The sequence below is a fragment of the Pituophis catenifer genome, unplaced genomic scaffold (genome assembly GCF_029215685.1).
Source record: "Pituophis catenifer annectens isolate HBS135680 unplaced genomic scaffold, rPitCat1.0.hap2 SCAF_1, whole genome shotgun sequence".
Taxonomy (NCBI): domain Eukaryota; kingdom Metazoa; phylum Chordata; class Lepidosauria; order Squamata; family Colubridae; genus Pituophis; species Pituophis catenifer.
The window spans coordinates 141,664,516-141,677,829 of NW_027256881.1; the positions used below are offsets into that span (position 1 = coordinate 141,664,516).

General features: G+C 35.8%; 1 protein-coding gene across 1 annotated transcript in view; it reads right to left on the minus strand.

Annotated features, from left to right (window-relative positions):
* The window catches only part of LDAH (lipid droplet associated hydrolase), a 110,757-nt gene that overhangs the window by 58,583 nt on the left and 38,860 nt on the right, over positions 1-13,314 (minus strand). The window contains exon 4 of the mRNA XM_070955767.1: positions 10,706-10,875. Within this exon, the coding sequence (XP_070811868.1) occupies positions 10,706-10,875 (170 nt within the window). The remainder of the gene's footprint in view (positions 1-10,705; positions 10,876-13,314) is intronic.

Sequence of the window (13,314 nt, forward strand, 5' to 3'; positions counted from 1 at the left end):
GCAGGAGCAGAAGTGAATGAACTTCCTGCCTTCTTTTATGTCTGCTTAGCACAGCCAATTAGTCATCTTGTAGCAGTTAAAAGTTACAGAACATAGTTTTCTATATATTACCTACCCAACCGTAGGATAAGCATCCAACAGAAGAATGTAACTCTCCTAACCCTAAATTTCCCATTAAGAAAGAAGAAACAGACATTTTAAAAATGAAAGAATTCAGCTAGGAATCTCGAGAAACAAATGTTCTCTGAACGAGCCATCTTTGACATAGATTGAGGAAGCAAAATGTGGAGAAGGGCAGGCTGAGCTGGAATGTGGAGTTAAATGTGTCATTAGTTTAGAGTCATTGCATTGCCACAAGAGACCCAAGCACAGCCCCTCCATGAATTTTGTTGACCCTTATCTGGCTCCAGTTAAGCTTTGACCATTAAGTGACTAGATTCTTGTGTATGGGTAGCAATAACAAACTTTTCTGTGCTTTGAACTCAAAGAATGTTCTTGCTTATTTGTGCCTAACAAAATGAAATTACCCACAAAGTGAAGCTCACAATGACATTGATCAATTTGATCCCAGGTCAGTTTTCATTAAATCAAATTAGTAGAACTTCAGTTCAAGTAGATAAAATGTTTTATTTGTTTTATTAAAATTTAAACTGCTCAATAGCTGAAGCATATTACATAATATGCTTTTTAAAAAAGCAGACTATCCAACACCATTTATGGTTTTTAAATTTCATTGCAAATTCAAAAGCTCAAAATAAGCCAAGAAAATCATTCCAGAATTTGTCCAACCTTCTTCTTTCAATGACCCACTCCTGTAAACAGGAGAATCTGAGTTGTAACTTTTCAATGGCAGCCTCAGGTTGATAACTGCCTGTCGTAATACAGTCTGGAAAGAATGAATTGCTATGAATAAATTAGCCTTAGTCATGAAAGTTTAAAGTTGAGGCAGTAATTTCATCTGGTGAAGTGTGTTCCAGATGCATGTGACTTTACTTGTAGCCTGTGCCTTGTCTCTCTGTTTTGGCCATTTGAAGTCATCTCTTTGCATGTCTTTTAATAGTTCTGCTTAGGACACATCTGAATCTGGATGGTGTTAGCAAAATATGTTGCAGGGCTGCTGAATTCTGTTGAATATAATGCATATGCATGAAGAAACAGCAGCCAGAGTTCCAGTCCAGACACACTGAATTTTTAGTTCAGGGACAACTAAGGACCCAACCTAGCACTTTAAAGAGGTCAACTGATTCTCAACCATAAGAAGAAGAAAAAAAGATAATCAGGAAGAAGATTGTAAACTGGTGCCAAATGGGGGGGAATAATCTTGTACTTGGGATGGCCTCTTATTCAAATGTAAGATTTTATTTCCCTGCTCCAGGCTAAAATGGCTAGTTTGGAAAGTATTTTCTCTGAATGAAAAACAGCTTCCTTATGTGCCTGATTCAACTTAATCTCCACTTATCCTTCTGCTCTTCTGTGCCATGGGTTAAAATGATTTTATTTCTTTGACTACAGCAAAGTACTATTGTATAGTTTGCACAGTATGCCGTGTTTTCTTTTCTAATCCTTCTAGGATAATTTAAAACTTTTTTTTCTTTTTGCCTAATTAATTGTGATTTCCTTGTTTTATTTGCTGGTCTATGACCAAATAAAAATGATTGACTGATGGATAAGCATATTGGTGGCAAATGAATAAAAAAATATACAAACAATTTAATTGGCTGTTCTGCAGAGTCATATGCAAGGTATAATTGAAGCCTAAAGAAATTAAGCAAATGAATTAATTTTCTTTGCCATGGCCCTAATACTTTACTGCCAAATTATTTCCTAGGGACTATAATATTTACTATTAACAGAATAAGAGAGTTGGAAAAGATCTTGGAATCTTCTAATCCACCCCACCCCCGCTTATACCATTCAGATTATTTCTTTTAAAGCCTCAATTTACTCAAGATACATTTTATATAAGGAATATATTACACTGCCTAATTATACACCAATACCTTTTTTAACCAAAGTAGAAGTAGCATACCACTATCTAAAGCAGCTGGCATGCCCTGAAAATATTTCATGGTATTCATCAAAGTACTACACCATTATCAGAAATCTTACAGAAGTCAGATAATTCTGTAGTCAATGTCTTTCTGTACCTCAACCCATTCTCCGCCCATTAACTTTTCCATCCTTGTACTTCATCAAATATTTGTGCTCCTCTTCAGCTTCACCCTTGCTATTTCTTTAAAATGAATCCCTAGATCTCACTCTATGCCAGTCCCAGTAGGTAGGCGGTGAAATGAAATAAAACTTTTTTACTGTTTACACTCTGTCTTCTCTTCAGAGAAGGCTGTCTGGCTCCAGCTCTTATCCTTTCATTACTAAGTGAAGCTTTTTTTGTGGCTGACCTCTGAGCTGTTTTTTAATCTTACTTAGCAGCGCATAGATTGGATTGTTGTTAGTTGTGAAGTCGTGTTCAACCCATCACGACTCCATGGACAATGTTTCTCCAGGCCTTCCTGTCTTCTACCATCCTCTGGAGTCCATTTAAGCTCACGCCTACTGCTTCAGTGACTCCATCCAGCCACCTCATTCTCTGTCGTCCCCTTCTTCTTTTTCCCTCAGTTTTTCCCAGCATTAGGCTCTTCTCCAGTGAGTCCTTCCTTCTCATTAGGTGGCCAAAGTATTTGAGTTTCATCTTCAGGATCTGGCCTTCTAAAGAGCAGTCAGAGTTGATCTCCTCTAGGACTGACCGGTTTGATCGCCTTGCAGTCCAAGGGACTCGCAGGAGTCTTCTCCAGCACCATAGTTCAAAGGCCCCAATTCTTTGGCGCTCAGCCTTTCTTATGGTCCAACTTTCCCAGCCATACATTGCAACTGGGAAAACCATTGCCTTTACACACTTTTCTTGGCAGGGTGATGTCTCTGCTTTTTAGTATGCTTTTTAGATTTAGTAGATTTGCCATAGCTTTCCTCCCCAGGAGCAAGCGTCTTTTAATTTCTTGGCTGCATATATTATAGATATATAATCTTTAATCTGCATAGATTGGATGTATGTCCCCAAATCATAAAGAGAGGCTTTCCCTTAAAAAAAAATTGCCACTGAACTTAATTTTTTTTAATGTGACAGAGAAAAAGTATTGAACACACAAGGAATAATTCTATCAATTGCATTGACATTACACTTAAATTAAATCAGACTGAGTATTTGTCTAAGTCCTCTCATATTTTGGTTTGTGGTTCCCAATAAACCTCTCAAAAACAGCCCTCAACATGCAAAAGCATGAGCTCTCTCATCTTAGAGGTCTGAGACTTTGTTAGCATCGCTAGTAAGAGCAGAATCTGGTGGACATTTTTATTTTACAAGAACCTTTTAATTTTAACTGTTAAAACGAAGTTCTGAAAATGTTCTTAGAGTTGAAAATTAATGTACAAGTATTTTCCTCCCAAAATAACTAACTAAATAATAAAAAAATAATGTGATCAATATAAATGCATGGTACAGAAAAGGCAGCTTCTGTAGAACTATAGGATGTGGTGGCTTAGTGGCTAAGACGCTGAGCTTGTCGATTGAAAGGTTGGCAATTCAGCAGTTCGAATCCCTAGTGCCGCGTAACGGGGTGAGCTTCTGTTACTTGTCCCAACTTCTGCCAACCTAGTTCAAAAGCACATAAAAAATGCAAGTAGAAAAATAGGGACCACTTTTGGTGGAAAGGTAACACGTTCCATGCCAGCCAGATGACCACGGAAACGTCTTCGGACAGTGCTGGCTCTTCGGCTTTTAAACGGAATGAGCACCACCCCCTAGAGTTGGAACGACTAGCACATATGTGCAAGGGAAACCTTTACCTTTACAGAATTACAGCCAAGAGGTCCTGGCCCCTATTCTCACTCAAATTTCTCTTTTCTCCCTCTTACCATGACAAGATTCTAAGCATTCTAACATTAAAAACCATATTTCTGCACACAATCCAAAGAAGAATTAGGAAAAATACTGAGAAACTTTCCAATGTTGTCAATAATGAAGTACATCTTGATTACAGAATATCACTTTTTTAATGCCAATCTCAAAAATCAATGATTTTCCTCCAAAGATCTATTCCATGGCCAGTTCAATGTGGTTCATAATATCACAATGACAAAATATGGTTCAATATAAAGATTCACTCCTTTAGCTGATTGCTCCTATATGTATCTTAACACTTTCTAGTCCACTTTTATTTTTGAAGGGTCTTTCTGTTAATGTGAATTAGGTGTGAGTAGAGTGTCTTATGTAGTAGTTCAATGCTTGTGAATAACCCTTCCCAGAGAATGGGAGCATTGCTGATCATTTGTAAATAGATCCGAAGGAATTAGATTTCTACTCTGATTTTATGTAAATGGATCATTCACTTCTTTTTGCTAATGTTGCTGAGATGCTTCATGTCCTCAGTTTAGATAATTTCTCTCTCATAGTATAAATACAGAATTATGTAAATTAATTTTGAAGAGGCTTTTCTGAAAAAGGCAACATGTTTTGTTAAGGATTGCTAAAGGGATTAAAATGTTTTATCATTTACCATTAATTTCTTTTCATGGCTTGTCCAGTTATACTAGTATTGGTCAGTAAGTAAAATATTTAGATGTTCTCCTATAGAAAGCAATGACTAACAAACATTCTTGCCATTGTTTTCTGGTGACTTTTCTTCCCAGAAATTTTATTGAGAACCTGAAAGTTGAGCTGTTGTATTTTTTCCAGCTTTGCTGGCAAATATCTCTTATTATTTAACAAGATGTATTTTTTTCATCTGCCTACTTACTAATAATGCAATAAAAACACAGATTCAATTGTTGATAGATGTAACTGCTCCTATTATCTTAGGAGACTCTCAATTCGGCAAGTCAAACGCTTCTTCACACAAATTTTGTAACAGATATTGATATAACTGCAAATTTATATATAGCAACTCAGAAAAAGGTGCACTCCTACAGCTGTGTTGAAACACTTAATTGCTTAACTGTTCTATAGTCCAATCTATGTGTCAGCTGCTACTGAGCTCAACAGGATCTTGTCTAAAATAAGCACATACAGAATCACTTGATCACTTAAAACAGGCACTCTAATCCTTTAAAATAGGAATTAAGCTGCCATTGAATCACGAAACTAAATAAATAACTTCCAGCTATAACTTCTTGTCATTGAACCAAATCTCATTTGCACAAATTCCCATGGACTAAATACAGATAGCCCCTGACTTACAACCACAATTGAGCCCAAAATTTCCATTGCTAAGCAAGGCAGTTTTTTAAAGTTTTTGCCCATTTTATGACTTTTGTCACAATTAAACGAAACACTGCAGTTGTTAAGGGAACCACAAAGTGATTAAGCAAATCTGGTTTCCCTCATTGACTTTGCTTGTCGGAAACCAGCTGGGAAGGTTACAAATTGTGATCACATGACCCTGGGACCATGCAACCGTCCTAAATATATGCCAGATATCGAGTGTCCAAATTTTGATGATGTGACCATGGGGATGCTGCAATGGTCTTAAGTGTGAAAATTGGTCGTAAGTCACTTTCTTCACTGCCACTGCAACTTCGGTCGTAAACAAATGCTTGTACGGAGGCTGTAATGTGCCAACTTGAACTTGCTGAAGAAAAGATGAAATGTCCATTTAATAAATTTAATGAATAAAAATAAGATCTAGTTTGCTGTTTTTTACTCTTAACTTTTGTAGAAGTGAATTTGACTCTTTTTAGACCTACATCTTGTAAGCTCAGATGTCTTAATAGTACAGACAAAATGTTACCACAAATTGCTTTCTTGTGTAATATTATTCGAGCTGTTGCGGTCATCTCAGTGGGACTGAACACAAGAGTTAAGACTGGTACTGAAGTCCATTTAATATTATTTATTCTACCGGTCATTCAGATCTTAATTCTCCATTTCCTCTTTCCTTGCACTACAGCACTTGGGCTTATTGTACTTGGACTACAGCAGCGGAATAACAGACTTATGCTCTATTTCGGGATGGCTTGCTATTTTAATGCTAGGTAACTTCCTAGAAAAACTGTTTTAAGTGGCTTTTTTAAATAACATAATTCTCACTCTTCATCTGTTTCAAAGGAAGCCAGATGAAACATGAGGAAGATTGCACCGAGGAGAACTTGAGAGCTTCCACCATCTCCATGTAAAGAACATTGTAATAATACAACTTTCTTACTCTTTTTTTGTAATTACTTTAAAAAAGAGTGACCTTAAATAGTGATATGAGCAGCATATAAATTTAATAAAAATAAATAAATAGAAATCAATACCTCACAAATGAAGACGAATGTACGTATCTCAGGATAATGTTGCAGGATCCAATCTGTATAGGTCGCTGGTGCTAAAGCCCATTTTCAGGGAACATCTCTCTAGCTAGAGAACTTCCCTGAAGATGGATTCTAGCACAAATCTGAAAGCTCGATCCATACCTGTCTTTTTTTAAAAAAATAATGTTTTTATCTTGTATACAATTGCTGTATTTATTAAGTACACTTCACTAAAATTTTAATAGGTGCACTTCGAATGAAAACAAATAATAGAGAACTACAAAAATAACAACCAAATAGTTCAAAGCAAGAACCCATTGCACTGAAAAATCATCTAGAAAACTGTACATTTTAAAACCCAAAACCAGAATCCCATAGCAAACACAGAAAGTAGTCATAAACACACATGGATGAACAGCCAGCTACTAAACCACTTGTGGACTTGAATGCTCCTGAGAATTAAATATTCCAATAAAAACAAGAGAAGAGATGGAAACACAAGTTTCTTATTATCACACTTCATATCATAAAATATAGAGGTTAACTTACTTTGGGCAGAAGTTGTGCAACAAACTGGGTTATACAAATATTTTCTATTGTTGAACTGTCTTAAATTCAGCTTGTCATAGTTTAACTTCAAGCACATTGTGCTCTCAAATCATCCTAAGCATATCTATAGTTTCAACCCACTGACAAATCATTACTGTGCCAGCAACATCTTTGAGGCCATGTGAAGGGGGAAAGCAATTCAACAAATCAAATATAATTGAAACCAGGTAACTATTAGAGTAAAATAAGCTGTTTTTCCCTAGATCCCTTAGTATTAGAATTACATAAATTACAAATACAATACAGTGTATTATCTCTCTCCTGGAAAATAAATAAAAAGTGAGACGTTTGTATCTGAACTTGATGTTAGCCATGTTAATTCCTGGGTGTGAAGTATAGGCTAATGTGTGTTCTGTGGATTTGTAGTTTCAGTTTAAAAAAAGGAAGCTTTCAGTCAAAGGAGAACAATTTACAGGAATAAATTTACACTTAGCAATAGCATTTAGACTTATATACTACTTCACAGTGCTTTACAGCCCTCTCTAAGCTGTTTACAGAGTCAGCATATAACCCCCAACAATCTGGGTTCTCATTTTACCCACCTCGGAAAGATTTTATACTGTTTGTACAATTAGTAAAGTATATGCTAAAACCAACAGAAAAAATAAGATGGTACTGTTTTAATGAATGATCATGAACCATAAACAGAATAAATGTATGACTAATATCTGCACTATATCCTTTCTTCTCAAGTTATTTATATTCCACCTTGCCTCCACTCTAGTTCTATCTGTTTTGCAAATGAATTTGTAAAAGCTCTTCCTGGGAGACCTGTGTTATACAATAAGTAAAACACATAGATTGGAAATAAAGAATATCCTAATAAAAAATTAGAATCAAATTGGAAAGAAGCTTGGAAATCTTCAAGCCCAATCCCCTGTCTAGCACTGGAATCTTCTTACCATCTCTGACAAATAGCTGTCCATTTTTTTCCCTCCTTTATTCCAGTACGGGAGCACCTACAGCTTGAGGAGGCATGCTGTTACATTGCAGTTAGGAAATTCCCCCTTAATTCAAGCATGGATTACTCACTGTAAACCTTCTATCCTTGATTTTTGTCTTAGCTACTTTCAATACACTGGAAAATAAATCAATACCCTCTTCCTTGTGGTATCCCTTCATGTATTGGAATATTGCTATCATACCACCCTTTAGCCTTCTCTTCTTTAGGCTAATCACACCAAGTTCCTTTACCCACTCATAAGATTTGGCTTCCAAGCCTCTCACCATCTTTTTTTTTTCTTTCTTTCTTTCTTTTCTTTTTTTTTTTTTTGCTGTTCTCTGTTCTCTTTCTTGTTTCTCAGTGTCTTTTCTTATTGTGGTCTCCAGAACAGGACACAGTTTTTTAAGTGTGATCTGACCAGTGCAGCATAGACTGGGACTATCCCTTCCCATGATCTTGAAATCCTATCTCCATTCCAGGTAGTAGTCCTCCTCTGTAATAGGCAGAGGGAATGGCCTAAACTTAACTTACCGTATTTTTCGGAGTATAAGACGCACCTTAGTTTTGGGGGAGAAAATAAGAAAAAAGCTGATTGGCAGGTGGATCAGCCTCCCGGAATACCCCCAATCAGCTATTCTCAGAGGTGAATTTTAGCAACAGGTTCCTTGGTTGTGAGCTCTGTGCCTTGCTTTTTTTTTCTGCCTCTGAAACTTCTGAAACTCTGTTTCAGAAAAAAACTTTTTTTCCTGCCTCTGAAAGCCTCCGAAACAGAGCTTCAGAAAAAAAGCCTCTGAAGCTCTGTTTGGGGGCTTCTTTTCTGAAGCTCTGTTTGGGGGCTTCTTTTCTGAAGCTCTGTTTGGGGGCTTCTTTTCTGATGCTTTTTTCAGCCTCTGAAACCTCTGTTAGAGAAGCTGGGCAGGGCTACATTTGGAGTATAAGACGCACTCAGATTTTCACCCTCTTTTTTGGGGGAAAAAGGTGCATCTTATACTCCAAAAAATATGATAACTTAAACTTAACTTAAACATTTGCTCTCAGGACCCCTTCCCACTTTTAAAAATCACAGACAATTCCAAAAGTGCTTTTGTTTGTATGGATTATATTTACTCATATTTACCACATTAAAAATTAAAATCGATGCATTCGCTGCTGCTTTTCATGATTGTTTGATTGGATTTTAATACTGCATTATTTTTCAACATAGATTGGGAAATAATTTGATTTTGTAGACCCCCGGACAGATACTTTAAGAAGCATTGGCCTAGAAGAACAGGAGGAAAAGCTGCTACCAAGACAATGGTCAGATAAAAGAAACCTGAATCTGGGAGTGGAACTGTAATCTGAAAAAATGTCTTAAAACATGATCTTCCCTAGGTCTTACAAACTCTCTGTGTGTGTGTGCGTGTGTGCGTGCGTGTGTGCGCGCATGTGTGTGTAATGCATTAAGGTTTTCATGATTCTATTTCTGTATCTTTATAATAAAAAGTAGTGTTAACCTGCCTGACTTTGATTTCCTAGTCTGGTCTATATTGAAAGGATGACATTGTCCCCATTCAAATTTAGTTTAAAGCTCTCCAGATAACCTCAGCAAGATATCTTCCAGTTTGGAAGTATGTATGAAAACACTACCTGTGCCCCAAGTTACTTTGCTCATAAACTCATAGACTTGAAAGACACATAATTTTTCAGTATTCTTCCCAAGCTCTCTCTGGCAGTGTCACTTATTTCAGCATGAAATAATGGTTAATAGATTTGATTATTTAGGTCTCATCTTGTATCTTTATCCCTAGGGAACAACATACTGTTTTGATAGGATGTCTGATCTGCAGGCTGTTTATTCTTCTTCTCAATAGGGAGTCACCCATCACCACTACACATCTCTTACTCTTTGGGGAAGCCACTAGATTTTTTGTCTCTGTGATAGTATGACTTTCTTTCATGATGCTGTGAAGCTTGGTGAAATCTCTTCTCTACAATCTGTGAGTCTTCCTTCAGGTGGAGGAAGTTGGAATATTCTAGTTTCCCTATTCTACATCAACTTGCCAAGTTCCAGTCCTATCAGAAGGGTTAGTTAAAAAGCAATACATATTCAAAAGTTTAATTATGTTTTGAACCGATTTTGGTGAAGGAATCATGGTCTCCAGGACTGCAGATGATTATATCCTCTATAGCATGGATACAAAGAAAGTTTTTTTAAAAAAGATGTTTGGAATTTCCCAGGAAAATAAAATAATGAAATAAAATAAAATAAAATCATAAATAAAATAAAATAAAATAATAAGCACGGCAGATATCACGGTTATTGAGGGCCGAACTGTACAGTTTATTGATATTGCTGTAGCAGGAAACGCCAGAGACGAAGAAAAAGAACTGGAAAAAATCACGAAATATCATGACCTGGCCACTGAAACTACACGGTTAGGGATGAAACATGTAACAGTGATACCCATTGTCATTGGGGCACTTGGTACCATATCCAAGAATTTTACATAACACATCAAGAAATTGCAGCTTCCTGCAATAACACCAGCGGAACTGCAAAAAACTGCACTACTCAGAACATTGTATATTTTAAGAAGATACTTGGTTGATATCTAGGATGCTAGCAGCATCCCGTATCAGCCATTAGCACCAGTCAATGGTATTTGTGACACATTTTTAAATGTCCAGTTGACTGAGTTTCATGTTTAATGAATAAAAGAGATAATAATAAAATTCTTATTATTTGCCAAGTGTATTATCTCTTTCCTGTTAGGGCCATCTTCTGTGAGTGAGAATTAAGATTATTGTTATACAAACATGATCAGTTTAGGAAGGGGAGAATTGGAGAAAGAAAAAGTTGAATAAGTTTATATATCTCTGACATACCTCCAGTTCTGGTGACTGCTTCATAATTTTAAGAGCAACATAACTGCCAATTGAGTGTCCGATAAGTATGAGCTTGACATCTTTTGGCACATACTTTCGGAGGAATTTCAACTTGTGTTCAACTTGTCCTTGAAGCCCAAAAACATCATCGGTGTCATTCGAAACCATCTCTATAAACAACCAAAAAATAATAATAATAAAATTATATCCTTTGCTTTGAAGATGATTCATCACATTCACTGTAGCTTTTTAAAACTGCTTTCAAAAATAATCCAGAAATTACCAAGAATACTCATAGACCTTCTTTTAGTGATAATTATTAAATGTTGTTCAATTACTTGTAATAAATAGAACATTATCAATAAAATAGTAACACTAATTAAAACTTATTTAAATGCACAAAATAAAATTAACCAAAAATAATATAAAAGTTTTTAAATTTTTCCAGAGAGTTAGCAGAAGGGAACATTCTGAATTCTTGGAGAAGGACAAAAGAAACATGTAGAATTGCCATAAAGAACACTCTGTTGTGATATCCCCAATCTCTATTTTTCCTGTAGGAACAGAAAACAAGCCATGGATGCTGATCTTAAAGACTAGAAAAGCCCACAAAATGGCAGCATCTTAAACTGAATCTTGAAACCAAAAGGCAGGTGAATTATTTTTTCGGATAACAGTGAGCAAGAATTATGTTGCTGGACTACCTTCACAATGACGACTCTTAACCATTTGCATCTTAAGTCCCATTCTATTAAGGGCTTGGAACCCCACAATTTTATAAATTTTATTTTATTCAGAGAATTTGTATGTTTCAAATTCAAATGTTCCCTCCAAAGTTTGGAAAATGTTGATATTATTCAGCACCTTAAATGATTCTCAACCTTTTGCACTTTATGTCCAACTCCAATACTTCACTAAATAACTTTCTTTTATATCAAACAAGATAGGGACTTTTTTGGGGAGGGGGAGGAGTCATAAACATGTTTATAATCATTCCATTATTATGTTTATAACTTACAGTACATTTTAAACACCTAAAAATGTAAGTGACTGACTTAGTCTACATCTGAATGCCATCTGTGATAGATATGCACTTAATTGAGAACTATCTGTTTTTAAAGAAAGGATGGCCAATTTTCTCATGCTCAGAATCTACATTTTTTGTTTTTTTGAAAAAATGTTCAGCCTCCAGGAGATGCAGGGTACATGCCCAGGGTTGCAATGTGTCACCATCACAGACAAAGCCAAAAGGTGAGATGGGCAGCTATATAAATCTAATAAATAGCATAAAATACTCATGGTCTTGGAGATATTCACTGGGTAATATAATTTCAAATGCATTCCTCCACTCTGCTTCATTTTATGAAATAAAAGCTTATTAGAAGAAAAAAAATGCTTGTGAAAATCTCATTCAAATATTCTCTTCTATGGCAAACCTTCATTCCACTTTAACAGACTACATCTGGTATGGTATAAATAGCAGAAAGTCAAACTAAGATCCAGGTTCAAATCCAGTCAACAATGAGAGGGGGAGAGAAAAAACAAAGAAGAGAACCTGTTTCTGTTTAGTATTCCTCTTCCTAGGTTGCTCAGATGAGACAGTCAAGGCGAGATGACATTCACTATTTAAGAGTTTCTTGCACAGGGCTGTCTATGGTAACGTGTTTGGCATCATGCTGAGGACATGAAGAACCACTTATTGAGTGTGCTCTCATAGGGTCCCCGCGTAATTAGTTGTTTTTTTAAAATGCCACAAAAAAGTAATTGTTGGGTATAAAATGATAATTGCTTCAAGAAAACAGGATCTTCTACTGTTTATTGTTTAGTGTTCAATGTTTAGCCTTTTGTTCAAATCTTAAACAAATTAAACCAGGGATGGCCACAGAAAAAGCTCTGAGAAAGCCAATTAATACTGCGGGTAAACTGTCCTTAGAAACATCCTGCCATGATTTATGCTATTGAATTAAAAATGGAAGAGGCGAAAAGGAGAATGAGAGACAGAAATAAATGGTATGTCCCCTCCTCTTTACCTCCTCAAAATAAAAAAAAGACGAAAACAATCTTTTACCCATAAAAGTTTTAATTTTTTTTCACTTATTATACAGGTAATGGAAAATAAAAAGTTTTGTAGCAAAGGCCTTAGGCCAAAGCACTGTTTTCAGACGAAGGCCTATTTTTAGGCCAAGTTGCTCCAGTTATTTTTTCATCCAGTCTGTAGCCAAGTATTGTGTTGTAAATTGAACATCTAATTCATCCTATGAAAAGTATTGTCTTGAATTATATGAACTCTCAAGTAACACAAGCTTAAGGTATTTTGGGGTATGATCATTTCTCATGTCTTTCCTTTCTCTTATTCATTAAATGAAATGGTTCAAATAAAGGTATAGAGAGTAGTATCTTCATGTACCCAGAGTTATGTATATTGGTTTTTCTGCCCTGGTTTTAAAAAATCATTTAGTTAAAATAAAATGAATGTTTCTCAATTTTTTATAGAAGCAGAAACTAAACTCAGAAAAGGAACAGATAAGGACAGCTAAGATCACATTTCAAATATCCGATGGACAACAGAAGAGGAAGAAGAATTGATTTTTATTTGTATTTGTTTGCTT